The sequence below is a fragment of the Schistocerca nitens genome, chromosome 1, assembly GCF_023898315.1.
Source record: "Schistocerca nitens isolate TAMUIC-IGC-003100 chromosome 1, iqSchNite1.1, whole genome shotgun sequence".
Lineage (NCBI taxonomy): Eukaryota > Metazoa > Arthropoda > Insecta > Orthoptera > Acrididae > Schistocerca > Schistocerca nitens.
The window spans coordinates 1,024,260,940-1,024,277,409 of record NC_064614.1 but is presented as its reverse complement, the minus strand read 5'-3'; the positions used below and the strand labels follow the sequence as shown (position 1 = coordinate 1,024,277,409).

General features: G+C 39.0%; 1 protein-coding gene across 3 annotated transcripts in view; it reads right to left on the bottom strand.

The window, feature by feature from the left end:
* The window catches only part of LOC126196424 (carboxypeptidase M-like), a 293,433-nt gene that overhangs the window by 45,696 nt on the left and 231,267 nt on the right, over window positions 1-16,470 (bottom strand). For all 3 annotated transcript variants that reach the window (XM_049934563.1, XM_049934564.1, XM_049934565.1), the window contains one exon: window positions 3,354-3,530. In XM_049934563.1, coding sequence (XP_049790520.1) covers window positions 3,354-3,530 — 177 coding nt within the window. The remainder of the gene's footprint in view (window positions 1-3,353; window positions 3,531-16,470) is intronic.

The window sequence follows — 16,470 nt, the reverse complement described above, 5'->3', positions numbered from 1 at the left end:
AGCTGATGTCAGATTGGTAATGGCGTGCTGGAGTGTATTTGAAGTCAGCCAGGTCACTGGAGTTCAGCTCTGTTTCAGTATCTTCAAATGTTGCCGCATTCCCTGAAAGACTGTCACTAATTTTGCACAGTGTAGAGTATCCAGGATTCCGTTGGAGAACACTTTGCAATTTGGTTTTCACTTTGTCAGCCACATGACCATTAGCTCGACCCAACTCACTCTGCACATGTTGCACAATACTCAGGGCCTCACATAGCTGAGTGCCAACAGCTACCAGTCATTTGATGGCTTTAAATGATATCACTGAAAAATTGGCATTGATGTATGCCAAGTTTTGAGACAATTTATCTGTAAAATCTTCTTTCACAATTTTGATAGCACTTGATTCTTTGCTATCCAACTCACAGAAGATTGTCTTTATTTTGGTGTAGTTGATGCAGTAATACTCAGCAGCATTAAGCCAAGAACCCCATCGTGTAAGAACAGGTTTAGATGGGAGGGGCATTGAAGGTGCTTGTTCCTTGAATTTCTTGCCACAGGAAATTAATTTGTCCACGTCAGGGTAATTTGATCACACCTCTTCAGCAACTCTGTGCAACGCATGTGCAAGGCAAGTGGCGTACACCATACTGGGGTAGAGAATCTGAAGCCCTTTGACTGCATTAGCCATATATGAAGCACCATCTGTTACAAGCAGCAAAACATTGTCTCTTTTCGCACCATCCGGCAACAGTAGCTTCAGAGAGTTGTCAAAAAAAAAATAGCAATCATCGAATTGTTTACTCTATCGAGAGCTTCACACGTTAGTAGGAACATATCTCCAGGGCCATCAACTTTTAGAACACCAACAACAACATTTGCAATACGTCACCCACTAATATCTGTAGTTTCATCTATAGACAGCCAGATCTTTTGCTCAACAATAGTAATTTGTATTTTGTTGAGCACATCATTGTAGCATATGGGTAAATAGTTCTTTCTCAGTGTAGATACATCTGGCACTGGATGTGTTGTGTACTTCTCCAAGAATGGTCTGAAGCGTGGATTCTTCAGCTTTTCCAATGGGATGTTGCAGGACAGCATCATCTGACACAAATCTTTGCAGAATGATTGCACGGTTGATGATTGACCTGTCTGTTCTAATAACAGCATTTGCCTGCTGTTATTTTCAGCACTTCGTTTCACACAGCTGCTGTGTTTAGCGGTATTACAGTGTTGTTGCACATTAAAGTGCTTTTCTGCACTAACTTTAACTTGACACAGTTTACAAAATAATATTTTCCCATCAGTACTAAAGAACGTCTCTCCAAATTCTCGAACATATCCTCGCAGCTTCACGCTGTCGGAGCACTTTGCTTTAGGCATGTTGAACAAGGCAAAGACTGTATTCAAATTGGTTACTGGTAACATCTGTGTGAATGCAATGATTATTACGGCAGAAGTCGCCTTTGTTGGCTCTGAGAGCGTATTGTCGACTCTAAGCAACAATGTTTTATGTTCGTGAAACAACTGTTGTGGTACACCGATTTTCTGCTACAGTCCTGAGAAATAAAGCTGTGTACTTATTTATCTGTTTATCTTTCATAATAGCATGTTAAATATTGTCTAGTGAGCAACATATTCATTTTCTTATTCATGTGTCCCGTAAGATACAAGAAAACTGGTATATGCATTTTTGCCAAAAGTTGATGGAAATATGACCTATTATATTAAAAGTTAGCTGCAATATGACCTATTACCAAAATTTGTTGAAATGTGACTTTATATGCACAATCAAAATACATTTTTTGACACCAAAAATGCGTAGATTTGTGTATAAATTAGCTAAAATCCACCCTATAGTTCAGAAAAAAATATGACTTGTCATTAAAATCTGGCCCTAGTTATCACACAAATTTTATTCCTGGTTCACATATAACATGACACAAGCAGTAGATTAATTTAAAGAGTATTGTGCAGATTGCATATTGCACCTATGTTCATTCTTGAGTAGAAATTTTATAACACAACCAAGCAAAACACATTTTGAATCAATAAACCTTTTTTAAATGAAGGAACTGTGACACTTTATAGATGTGAAAGATACTCATAACATATTGATTCAAATGGATTATTTTCACAACACAACTTTGGTATAATGCATGTAGCTCATTTTATAAAAATTAATATGGTGTTAAATCTAGAATCACTGAATGACTTAAAACATTTATTGCTTTATCATTGCAGAATGTGATCCACAGGAAGTGACAAAATGTCAGTTCTTGAATCAAAGATTGCTTGATCTGTCCAAAGACAGGAAATGGCAGGAATAAGTAAGACTGTTCAGGAAATTAGTTAAAAATCATGTGTGAGCTGGGATACATGAAAACTGCACTCAAGAAAACTGCAGAAAAGATGTTAAATGTATGGGAAAAAATACATCACCTCCCAACATAAATAAAGATCATCAAGGAAGAAAAGGGTATTAAAATAAAACCAAGGTCATTCCTAATAAAGCACTGCTTTCACAATATACAGAAATTCTTAGAATCTAACATGGCACAATAAGCAGCAGATTGTCTACACAACATGGGGCATTTGTCCAAATCAATTTATCCACTTATGTTATGTATTTGAATACATATAAATGGCCAAATGAGTATAATGTTTACTGTTGTAATTGTTAGAGCCTATAACTTACTCGAATAATGTGATTATGAAACTGGTGAGTTGAAATATTCCTTCGTTAGCCATGTGTATATGTTCTATTTTTTTTTTAATCTCTATTATTTATTTGTTTCCTGAACTTTTAAGTGTGTTATTCCTCTTGGATTAATCCCTGTTTTGTGATTCAATGTAACTTTTATATGTATTTCTGAAATATCTGTTACTTATGTATCTTCTGAACTCTGTAGCATGTATTTTCTGTCACACTGATTATCATTATGGGAAGTGATGTACACCATTTCTTGCATTTAAACATCATAACACTCCCCATCATCTACCATCATATCATCCATTTCAACTTGTCTGTTATTACATGTACTTTCTGTACAAAATACGAGGTACAGGACTGATAAAAATACAGTACAACGCAATACAATATAGTGAGAAAGGATAAGTGGATTTCTCTCTGCCCGTGTCCTCTGACGTCCCCTCATCTGAAGATTCTGTGTGATTTCATTTAATTCCCATGCAATTTTATTTCTCCATATTCTTTTTTCATGTTTGCCAGATAAAGGAACGTCTAGTTTCAAACACTAGTGTCTGTGTTATCTTTAGCTCATTTCTGTGTGTTCTTGTGTGAGCACAAATGTTGTTTGATTCAAGTTTCATAATGAGAATATTTCTCTCTATAAGGAATTATCTGTTACCTGTTAGTGGATACCATGCTGCACCATTAGTGATACCACGAGTGAACGAAGGTGCGCCAGGTTTGCAGGCACCACCTAACCGCATTACAGGGTGGTTCTCAGAGTAAGTAAGAGCCAAATGCCGGAATACATCATCATCTGGTGTTAATGATGGTGTTGATGCATAGCTTTGAAACACTGTAAAAAAATAACATCACTTGTAATTCAGCAATTTCTTGTAGTTCTTTAAATGTTATAAAAAATAAAGAAACAGTAAGGTTATATTTTGAAAACATCTTTTGCTGAGTTTAAAGTAGTTAAAGTAAGAGATATTTGATTCATTTCTCATCTCAGGAGACAGTTGTGACATCTATTAACATCTGAACTTGCACAGATTATAAATTGTGGTGTTCCTCAATTTAAAACTATCTACAAAAAAAAGAATGAGAAATTATAACAGAAAAATGGATACTAGAGATGGTAAATGACATGATGAACAGAACAAAAATTTGAAACTATCCTTGCTTGGAGCTAATACCTTATATACTTCGCCCATTGTACTATTTGGATTACTTATAGTTACTGAAAAAATACCAAATATAGGGCAAGGACTTTAAAGCCAGGATTGGCATGATTCAGTTGGAAGGTAAGTTTAGGTACAGACATACATATAGGCTCAACAAAAAATTTAGAATACCTGAATATTAACAAAGAACTTATAGATGATGGACTGCCCTGGAAAGAAAGTGACAAGAAAAATACAACAAATGTGTGAGGGTGAATGGGTAATACCAAAAGAGAAGTATTGTTTGTCGCTTATGGGATTTTTTACCCTTACCATGGGAATTAAAGCAAGCACTAATTTCAATGCAGGTTTAATCATAAGTCTATTTAGCTCCAAATCTATGGATATGTGGGGAATAAGATAGACTGTGTAAGGTAGAGGTGGAAAGAACACAGGTAGAAGGTGTATGAAAGCTCACAAGTGAACACATACGAGGCCTGTTTAAAAAGTATCTGACCTTTGGCCAGAAAAAATATTTCAAATACCTGACAGGTTGGGACCCTAATCCCCTTCAAAGCAGGCCCCTTGTGCTTGCACACACTTAGCTCACCAATCCTTCCACTGCTGAAAACTCCTCTGTAAGTCTTCTTTTGGAATGGTGTTCAGCTCTGTTGTCATGTTCCGCATTGTCTCTTCTCTATTCTCAAAACAGGATCCTTTCAGGGGCGTCTTCAATTTTGGAAACAACCAGAAGTCACAAGGAGCCATGTCTGGAGAGTAGGGAGGTTGGTGAATGGCTGTAATTCCATGTTCGGCCAAGAAATTTAGGATCAAGCAGGATGAATGTGCGGGGGCATTGTCGTGATGCAGTTGCCAGTTTTTCGTCATCCAAATGTCTGGTCTTCCATGCCGAACTGCATCACAGAGTCACCAGAGAAAATCTTGATAGTACTCCTTTGTCACTGTTTGTTTCATGATGCACAATTCCATGGGCTTCAAAGAAGACAGTCAACATAACCTTGATTTTGCTTCTCACCTGCTGCACTTTCTTTGGCCTTGGAGACTCCAGATGCTTCCATTGCGACGAATGTCTTTTTGTTCCTGGGTCATACCCATACACCCATGACTCATCTCCAGTTATCACGGTGTTCAGAAAACCAGGATCAGTGTCGGTGGTGTCCAGAAGATCCTGTGCAATGTCAAAATGGAGGTCTTTTTGTTCCTGCGACAACAACTTGGGCATGAATTTTGCAGCCACTTGGTGAATGTTCAAATCATCATGCAAAATTGCATGTGCAGAATCTTTACTCACTCCAACCTATTGGGCGATCTCCTGCACGGTCAAATGATGATCTGCCATCATGAAATTTTGCACCCTCTCAAGAACAGCTGTACTTCAAGCAGTTTGGAGCCTGCCAGAACGCTGGTCACTCTCCGCTGATGTGCAGGCATTTTTGAATCAGTTGAAACAGTCCTTAATTTGTGTTCCACCCATCGCATCTTCTCCAAACACCTGCTGAATCTTATGAATTGTTTCACTTTGAGAATCACCAAGCTTTTAACAAAATTTGATGCAGTATCTTTGTTCAACACATTCAGTCATCTTGAGAGGATCGGTAATCTGATGAACACGTTGTGTAGCACCTCACTGAGTGACTGACAGGAAGGTGGGTACAAAATTCACGCATCCGCATAAAGGTCTCTTCCTTTACTGTGTACATTGGTACTATGCTATCATCTCTATTTTGCATGGGAAAATCAAAGGTTGGATACTTTTTAGACAGACCTCGTAGGGTTCTGTGGTTATCTAATTAAAATATGATGGGATAAATGTGAGATGGTAGAGAACGTTGAGCTCTGCTATGTGATGTCTAGAGATTGTATTCTGTATGACAATGTTATTTCTATAGTGTGAACACATATTGGGTGCAAAGTACAAATAGTCAAACAAGAACAGAAGTCATAGGTTATATTTCAGAGCTTGTTCTGTAAATTGATTATGGAAATTATCAGTGCTAACCATGTCATGTGTCAATTTATACAAATGTCTAATTTTATAACAGCCTTCTTCTTTGCTAGTAAACAAATATATATATATATATATATATATATATATATATATATATATATATATATATATATATATATATATATATATAAAAAGAAAGATGATGAGACTTACCAAAAAAAAAGCGCTGGCAGGTCGATAGACACACAAACAAACACAAATATACACACAAAATTCAAGCTTTCGCAACAAACTGTTGCCTCATCAGGAAAGAGGGAAGGAGAGGCAACAGTTTGTTGCGAAAGCTTGAATTTTGTGTGTATATTTGTGTTTGTTTGTGTGTCTATCGACCTGCCAGCGCTTTTTTTTGGTAAGTCTCATCATCTTTCTTTTTAGATATATTTTTTCCACGTGGAATGTTTCCCTCTGTAATATATATATATATATATATATATATATATATATATATATATATATATATATATATATATGTGTGTGTGTGTGTGTGTGGGTGTGTGGGTGGGTGGGGGGGGGGGCTTTTTCTTTATTTTATCTTCTGTTTATAATATTTCCATGAAAGATTGACACACTTTTCTGTATATGTTCATTGCACTGTTAAAAACATTTTTGCATGTCATTATTATGTGAGGCTTCACACAAGCTCTGTCATTTTAGGATTCCAGAAGAATACAAGAAGTCCCTCCTCCACTGTCATTGAGTACATTGATTTTAATGAAACTTGTCACAGCATAAAGACCCAGTTAAAATAAAAAACAAACATGCATTAATATGCAGATTCTACATAGCTTAGTGATATAAGCAGTCTTCCTTCTATGGTGTCAAGGTAGTAGGTCACATCAATGACAGACCTCGAGTAAATGCTGTTGATTGGCTCCAAGAATATCACTATATCTTATGAAGACATTTAAAGGATTATGTGGGTTATGGATATAGTTATAATTATGGACTGGAGTATATGAGAATATTTTATTACCAGGCATAATACAAGGAAGCTGCAGCAATGACTGAGTTGTACGTTTGTTGTTCCATGACACATATGATTGAATATTGCTGCGAGCAACACTGCAGGCAATGTGGAATAGCAGTTAGCACAGCTGGATGCATGCTGCATGTCCCCAGTTCAAATCTGATCACCAGCAAATATTTTTTATTTAGTATTTATAATTTCTAGAATATTCTAAAAATTTCTTTGTTTGTAATGTTTGCATATTCTCGAGTATTCAATGTCTGTATAAATAGCAGCACACACTGTCCAGGAGTCAGTTCTGCCCTGTCTGTACATTGATTCCATAATGAACATGGTTTCACTGATATGTGTTGTGCTTCATTGGTGACCCTGCTTCCAGATTTTGTGTTAATTGCAGTTACAAGATGACACTGTCTCATGGAGACTCTGGGTACATCAAAATATGCATATCACTATGGCTCCAGTTAGTCAACATAAAAGCCACTGCCTACACAGACAGGAACCAGTATATAAGTAGTAGATCATTCTCAAAATCGATATATTCAGGAACCCAGCGGATTCTAAAACAGCATTAAGTCAGATCCACTTCAAACACCCATCAGTATTTTTCAGAGATGCTTGTCAGGATCTGAAAGAATTTAAATGAATTGTCACCAAGTGAAATGACATGATGTTTTTGACAAATGTGCACTTTTATTTGTATGGAACAACCCAGCAGTGGTTCAAGAACAAAAAAAAAAGAAGAATATTTTGGCCCTATGCAACATTGTGAACCTGAATATGACAGAAGTTGACAAGATTTCACACTCAAAAGGAATTGCAGAAGACATGTACAATACTCTTGTGGTAAGGGATGTTAAAACAGAGAAATTTATCAAATGGTGCCAGTACATTGAGGAAATGCAAGAGAAAAGAGTCGGATGAAAGAAGTAAGACTAACTTCCAAACAATGTTCCTGTGGTGGTTGTGGGAGAAAACCATGACCTCACCTCCCTCATATGTGAGTATTAAGAGAAGCTCACACAATGGATAATCCAGGCTGGAATAATGACAATATTATGAAAAGAATAGACTGCTACTCACCGTGTAGGGGAAATGTTAAGTCGCAGACAGGCACAGCAAAAAGACTGCAAAGTAAGTATGCTTTCAGCCAAAAAGCCTTCTTCTGAATTATGCAAATATATATATATATATATATATATATATATATATATATATATATATATATATATATATATATATATATATATAAAAACTGCACATGATGGCAGAAGCAGTCTGGGTGGTCGGGGTACAGAGGAAGCTGGGAGGGGGGAGGGATAGCAGGGTAGGGGTGGGGATAGTAAGCTGTTGCTTGTGTGAGCATACAGGGACAGGATGGAGATAGAGTAGAGTAGCTAGGTGCAATTGGGAGGTTAGATGGAGGTGGGGAAAGGGGGGGGGGGGCAGGTGGGAGTAGGCAGAAAATGAGGGCAGTAAAAAGACTGTATGTACATTGATGGAATAGAAGGATGTGTAACTGCGTAGTGCTGGAATGGGAACAGGGAAGGGGATAGGTGTGTAAAGAACAATGCCTAATGAGGGATGAGACCAGGAGGGCTATGGGAATGCAGGATATTTTGCAGAATTTCCACCTGTCCAGTTCAAAGAAACAGGTGTTGATAGGTAGGATCCAGATGGCACAGGTTGTGAAGCAGTCATTGAAATGAAGAACGTGATGTTGGACAGCGTGCTCAGTAGCTGGGTGGTCCAGCCGTTTCTTGGCAATAATTTTCCAGTTGCTATTCATGCAAACAGACAACACTTAGCTTGTAGATCACATCACTGGTTTCACAGGGAGCCCTGCCTTTGATTGGATAGGTGATGGTTGTGACCAGGCTGGAGTAGGTGGTGGCAGGAGGATGTATGGGACAGGTCTTGTATCTAGATCTCTTACAGGGATATGAACCATGAGGCAAGAGGATGGAAGCAGGGGTTTTGTAAGGATGGATTAGGATATTGTGTAGGTTTGGTGGGCCATGAGGAGAATGTTCCTCTGTGGCTGAACAGTGGGACTTTGGAAGATGGTGGGTGGCTGGAGAGATGAGGCATGGGAGGTTTGTTTCTGTACAAGGTTGGAAGTGTAATTATGCTCTGTGATGGTCTCAGTTTGACCCATGGTATATTTTAAGGACTGCTCATCACTACATATGTGACATTCATGGGTGGCTAGGCTGTGTGGAAAGGGACTTCCTGATATGGAATGGGTAGCAGCTGTCAAAGTGGAGGTAATTCAGGTGGTTGATATGGACAGAGGTACTTTTGTAGCCATCTTTGAGGTGGAGGTCAACGTTTAGGAGGGTAGCTTGTTAGGTTGAGGAGGAGCAGGTGAAGTGAACAGGGGAGAAGATGTTGAAGTTCTGGAGGAACCTCAACCTCAATCTAGAACATGAAGATCTCATCAATGAACCAGACAAGGGGTTTTGGAATTCTGTGTGGTTAGGAAGGAATCCTCTGGATGACTCATGAACAGGTGGGCATAGGATGGTGCAATACAAGTGCCCATTGCCATACCACAGATTTGTTTGTAGGTGATGCCACCAAGTGAGAGAGGAGATACAGCAGTTTATGGCAGCCAGAAATGTTGGAATGAGTACACAAGAGATGGCCACCATGAACTGAACCACATACATCTTGAGGTAGAGAGATGTTTTGAACTTTAGCGCCAATCTAAGCATCTGTGCCATAAGGATGGGCCTGGCCAACTTGGACTTATGCCACAGTCATCAATCAATAACACAGCATCCAATCAATGCAGGTACAACCAGCTACTTCATTAAGTATAATGACCTGCGGAAAATCAGATATTTGGAGACTAGGGCAATATGCTGGTATGTTCCCACTGTGGTCACCCTGGACCCATTGCATAATATGGTAGAGAAACAGGTGAAATATTTGACAACTATTACACCACAAGACATCAACCATCACAATACTCCTATCCGTGCCAATCAACTATATGTGAAAGGCATTTTTCATTGTGACGGAATAGTCTCACGGAATTCCAATCACTGACTTTCTCCTCCAAATGCGAAAATATTTTGTTAACACCGACCTACATAGGGATAAATGAGCACCACAATAAAATAAGGGAACTCTGAGCTTGTACAGAAAGATTTACAACTGTTTGTTCTTTCTGTATGCTATGCAAGATTGGAATAATAGAGAATTGTGAAGGTGGTTCAATGAACCCTCTGCCAGGCACTTAAATGTGATTTACAGAGTATCCATGTAGATGTAGATTATAGCTGATCTGTGGGACAAAGCCCATTACTGTACCATGAATGAGTTCACTCCTCAACTCATCTTAGTCATTTCTGTTGCTGTACAGAGGAACCAGTTGCTCGCTTAGCCAATGAATTTAGGAAACATAAGTGAGGAGACCATCTATGGAGGTGAGACTGCCACAGATGCAAATCCTTTGTGGAAAACAGTTATCAAGAAGTCAGGAAATCTCATTGATGTCATCACTGACAGCTGATTGGTCAAATACTTACCACCGCCAGCTCAAGAAGACTATATTCCGTGATACAAAAGCATTTGTGCTGCAGCTCACAAATGGGAAATATGTCTAGTCAACAGGAGTATGTAGTGCTAGAATAACAGTACTAGAATAACAGTGGTACACCAAAGCATATGCAGATACAAGGATGCTGACTGCCTTTCATGGAATACTTTGGTGGAACACAGTAGTGTGGATGAAATTTCAGTCATTGCTAAATTAAATGACAATGCTGCTGATCAGAGGGAAGAATCAGCACTACTGAAAATCATTAATGTGTTGAAGAAGGAGGAACCAACCAAAGGAAAATTCCAATTAATAGGTGGAACATTGTCTTAAGAGAAACTATGATCCAATGGGGTGGAACCAGTTACTCACCATCACAGCTTATCTAATGGCTATCATGAAGTATTTCCATGACAACCCAGAGTCTGGTCACCTAAGACTCATGAAGACTCTTTAGACAGAATCAGATGCAGGCATCAGTGACCAGGACTCTATCAACACTATGAGGGACACTGTAGGAAGGAATAACAGCAATGGAAGAACATGTTGCAATTATCTCCAGGGCATCTGGTACAAATTCCACCTGTAATTCTGTCTGCAAACAGTGCCCTTCCACTAGGATGGCTTTGACCTCTTTGCAAGGTTGTTGACATCAACAAATGGGAAGCAATGGATAAGAGTCTGCACAGACTAAGTCGCCTGTTAGGCTGTTACCAAAGCTGTGCCAATTGCTGAAGCTCCAGGAATTACAAGGTTTCTTGTAGAAGACCATTTTGAAGCATGGATGACCACATATGACAGTCTCTGATAGTGAAATAGCTTTGCAGTTGAGACTAGCATCAGAAGTATTTTTATGTTGCGACATCACCCACTGGATGACAGCAACCTACCACCCAAAGATGAATACCATCACAGAATACTTTATTAAGACAGTGACAGATATTCTCTTGATGTGCATTATGTTGAACAGAGACAGACTGTCGTGACTTTCACATGTAACACAGTGAAGCAAGAAACTACAGGCTTCATGCTGTTCTTTCTCCTTCATGAGTGTGAGGCTGAAACAATAATGGATACACTATTTCTGTTTAAAGTGAATGTTGTTGAGGATGACTATGTGAAATGCCTCACGCCTGGAACTAAAGAAATAGGAGAGCAGGCTTGGACACCCAGGAAAAGGGCATAGAGAACTAAAACACCAAGCCCAGGAAGTTTGGTATGGATATTTATGCCCATGCGGTAAGTGAGACTATCAGAACAGTAAGAATTCTGCTTTTGGCCATACTGTATCCTTCATTGCATGCTGCATGACATAAAATGTTGAGAATTATTGCTCTTCATCAAGAAGACAAAAATCCAAAGACACCATTCATGTTCTCCGAATGAAATCCTGCTACAGTCCTGAGGCACAGGCTTATCATTCAAGAAGCAGAAGGCCTGCTTATAATCAAGAAGCTTTGACAATAGAGGCTACCTTTGATCCTGTCACAATGAAGAGGCTATGACCCAAAAGTGAGAATCCTCCAGTGCCAACATTCAGAGAATTACTGAAAAGATCTAGATCTAGAATGCTGTAGTTGGCTCCAATGAGAACTTTTGAAACAGTGGGTTGCTTTTTTTCCAGGAGAGGGAGCAATATTGCAAGCTGTCCTGCAAGCAATGTTGAGTAGCTGTTAGTGTCATTAATTCACATCTGATCACCAGCAAACTTTTTTTGTTTAGTATTTATCATTTCTATAAGGTTCTCAGAATTTGTTGTGTCTGTCATGTTTGCTTATTGTAAAATATTCAGCATTTGTATGTTTATAGCATCCTCTGTCAACAAGGCAGTTCTATTCTGTCTGTACATTGGGTCCCATGATAAAAATGCTTTCAGTGCTAAGTGGTGTACTTCACTGATGACTCTGCTTTCATATTTGGACTTGACTGTGGTTACAATGTGACAATATGACTTCCCCCATATTGTTAAGAGTTCTCTGTAATAAAAGCTCTTTTGTAGTGACCATACTGTAAAATAGAAACTGAAAGAGTTATAGGAACATGCAAGTTGATAACAGCAATATCAACAGAGGGAGAACTGTCTTGTGTATTCAGAATGTTACAAAATGGATATAGTCATATGATATAGAAAAAAATTATTTCACTTACATAGTGGTTAAAAAATTAATGAGATTTGAATTTTGCTATACAGAACCTACATCAACTTGTGCCATTATGAATACATCATATCTCATGCACCTCTAGGAAAGTGTGTATTGGGATGACTGACTATCAATAAATTTCGGGTTTCTAAGGTAAAATAGCAACACATGCTGGGATAAGGAAGGGCTCCTGTCATACTTGGTTACTCATTATTAATAGATATCAGCGTCATGATTTTTTTCCTAACATGCATTTTCTGTGAGCACAGACTATATATAGTACAATTAGCTTAGGTATAAGTATGGACTAGATTCATAGCTGCAGATGCAGCTACAGCTACTGGATACAGGTGGCACAAAACAGACTTTTTAGGGAATCCAGCCATTTGTACCAGTGAAACATAAGTAAAAGACACAGGTGTGTACAATCAAAGTATAAATCTTTTTATATAGTAAGCACATTTCTGGACCTCTTCAGCTGACAGGTTGCTACATAATGCATTCAGTTGCACTGAGGTGACAAAAGATATGGGAGAGCAATATGGACATATACAAATGACAGTAGTATCATATACATAAGGCATAAAAGGGCAGTGCACTGATGGAGGTGTTTTTGTACTCAGGTGATTCATGTGAAAAGGTGTCCAACATGATTATGGCTGCACAATGGGAATTAACAGACTTTGAACACAGAATGGTAGTTGGAGCTAGATGCATGGGATATTCAGTTTTGGAAATTGTTAGTAAATTCTATATTCTGAGATCCATAGTGTCAAGGATGTTCCAAGAATACCAATTTTCAGGCATTACTTCTCACAATGACAATGCATTGGCTGGCTAATGGCCTTCACTTAACGACTCAGAGCTGTGACGTTTGCATAGAGATGTCAGTGGCTAACAGACAAGCAGCACTGCATGAAATAATCACAGAAAACACTGTGGGATTTACAATGAACATATCCGTTATGGTGGTGCAGTGAAATCTGGTGTTAATGGGCAATGGCAGCAGATGACTCACATGAGTGCCTTTACTAACAGCATGGCATCGCCTGCAGAGCCTCTCCTGAGCTTCTGACAATATCAGTTGGATCCTAGATGGCTGGAAAACTATGGTCTGGATTTCACATGGTAAGAGCTGATGGTAGTTCAAGTGTGTAACACACCCCCATGAAGCCACGGATCCAAGTCATCAACAAGGCACTGTGCAAGCTGGTGGTGGCTCCATAAGGGTGTGGACAGTGTTTAGATGGAATGGATTGGGTCCTCTGGTCCAAATGAACCAATTATTAACTGGAATTGGTTATATTTGGTTACTTGGAGACGACTTTCAGACATTCATGGATTTCATGTTCCCAAATAATTATGGATTTTTTTTTAATGACACCGCACCATGCAACCAGGCCACTATTGTTTGCGATTGGTTTGAAGAACATGCTGAAAAATTTAAGTGAATAATATGGAAACCCTGGTTGTCTAACATAAATCCCATTGAACATTTATGGGACATAATCAAGAGGTCAGCTCATGCAAAAAATTGTGCACCAACAACACTTTCCCATTTATAGATGGCTATAGAGGCAGTGTGGCTCATTATCCTGCAGGAGACTTCCAACAACTTGTTGACTCCATGCCACCTTGAGTTACTGCACTACACTGGGCAAAAGGAGATCCAACATGACATTAGCAGGTATCCTACAACTTTTGTCACCTGAGTGTATGTTTGCTTGAGTACAGAAGCTTGTTTTATTCGTGATTTAATTTACTAAGTTATTACACCCTTTTTTTCTTTATAAACAGGTCATCTGATGATTATTTGGCAATAAACTGAAACTGGTTATGATATAACTGTGTGACCTGAAATGAAAATATATAAAAAAAAAAGTGAATGACAGAAAAAATATTCTGAAGTCTAATCTATAGATCATTCAGTATTCAGTGGCTGAGAAACCATATACTGTGCCAGACGTAAATTCAATGGAGAAAATTATTGAATAATGAGACAGAACTCTACTTACCTTCAGGAGGCTAAATATTTAGTACTGCCAATACCCACACATAAAAGCAGAGGTACATGAAAAAGGCTTGCTTTTGGAGCTATTAGTTTCTCCCTCAGGAAGCTGGGGTATGTGGGGATAGTGACACAGACTGCAGGATATGAGTGACACACCTTTAGTGAAGATGAGGATTGATTAAGATGAAGGTGGCTCCTAATCTCTCTGATAATATCCCCTCCATTTGTGTTTACCCTTGTCCTCACTGAAGGTGGGTTTCGCTCATCCTGGGGTCTGTGTTACCAGCCTTTTATTCTCCAACTCATCCCTCTCTCCTACCTTGAGGAAGAAACTGTTGTTGTTGTTGTGGTCTTCAGTCCTGAGACTGGTTTGATGCAGCTCTCCATGCTACTCTATCCTGTGCAAACTTCTTCATCTCCCAGTACCTACTGCAACCTACATCCTTCTGAATCTGCTTAGTGTATGCATCTCTTGGTCTCCCCCTACGATTTTTACCCTCCACGCTGCCCTCCAATACTAAATTGGTGATCCCTTGATGCCTCAGAACATGTCCTACCAACCGATCCCTTCTTCTGGTCAAGTTGTGCCACAAACTCCTCTTCTCCCCAATGCTATTCAGTACCTCCTCATTAGTTATGTGATCTACCCATCTAATCTTCAGCATTCTTCTGTAGCACCACATTTCGAAAGCTTCTATTCTCTTCTTGTCCAAACTATTTATCGTCCATGTTTCACTTCCATACATGGCTACACTCCATACAAATACTTTCAGAAAAGACTTCCTGACACTTAAATCTATACTCGATGTTAACAAACTTCTCTTCTTCAGAAACGCTTTCCTTGCCATTGCCAGTCTACATTTTATATCCTCTCTACTTCGACCATCATCAGTTATTTTGCTCCCCAAATAGCAAAACTCCTTTACTACTTTAAGTGTCTCATTTCCTAATGTAATACCCTCAACATCACCCGACTTAATTCGACTACATTCCATTATCCTCGTTTTGCTATTGTTGATGTTCATCTTATACCCTCCTTTCAAGACACTGTCCATTCCGTTCAACTGCTCTTCCAAGTCCTTTGCTGTCTCTGACAGAATTACAATGTCATCGGCGAACCTCAAAGTTTTTATTTCTTCTCCATGGATTTTAATACCTACTCCGAATTTTTCTTTTGTTTCCTTTACTGCTTGCTCAATATACAGATTGAATAACATCGGGGAGAGGCTACAACCCTGTCTTACTCCCTTCCCAACCACTGCTTCCCTTTCATGCCCCTCGACTCTTATAACTGCCATCTGGTTTCTGTACAAATTGTAAATAGCCTTTCGCTCCCTGTATTTTACCCCTGCCACCTTTAGAATTTGAAAGAGAGTATTCCAGTCAACATTGTCAAAAGCTTTCTCTAAGTCTACAAATGCTAGAAACGTAGGTTTGCCTTTCCTTAATCTTTCTTCTAAGATAAGTCGTAAGGTCAGTATTGCCTCACGTGTTCCAGTATTTCTACGGAATCCAAACTGATCTTCCCCGAGGTCGGCTTCTACTAGTTTTTCCATTCGTCTGTAAAGAATTCGTGTTAGTATTTTGCAGCTGTGGCTTATTAAACTGATTGTCCGGTAATTCTCACATCTGTCAACACCTGCTTTCTTTGGAATTGGAATTATTATATTCTTCTTGAAGTCTGAGGGTATTTCGCCTGTTTCATACATCTTGCTTACCAGATGGTAGAGTTTCGTCAGGGCTGGCTCTCCCAAAGCCGTCAGTAGTTCCAATGGAATGTTGTCTACTCCGGGGGCCTTGTTTCGACTCAGGTCTTTCAGTGCTCTGTCAAATTCTTCACGCAGTATCGTATCTCCCATTTCATCTTCATCTACATCCTCTTCCATTTCCATAATATTGTCCTCAAGTACATCGCCCTTGTATAGACCCTCTATATAC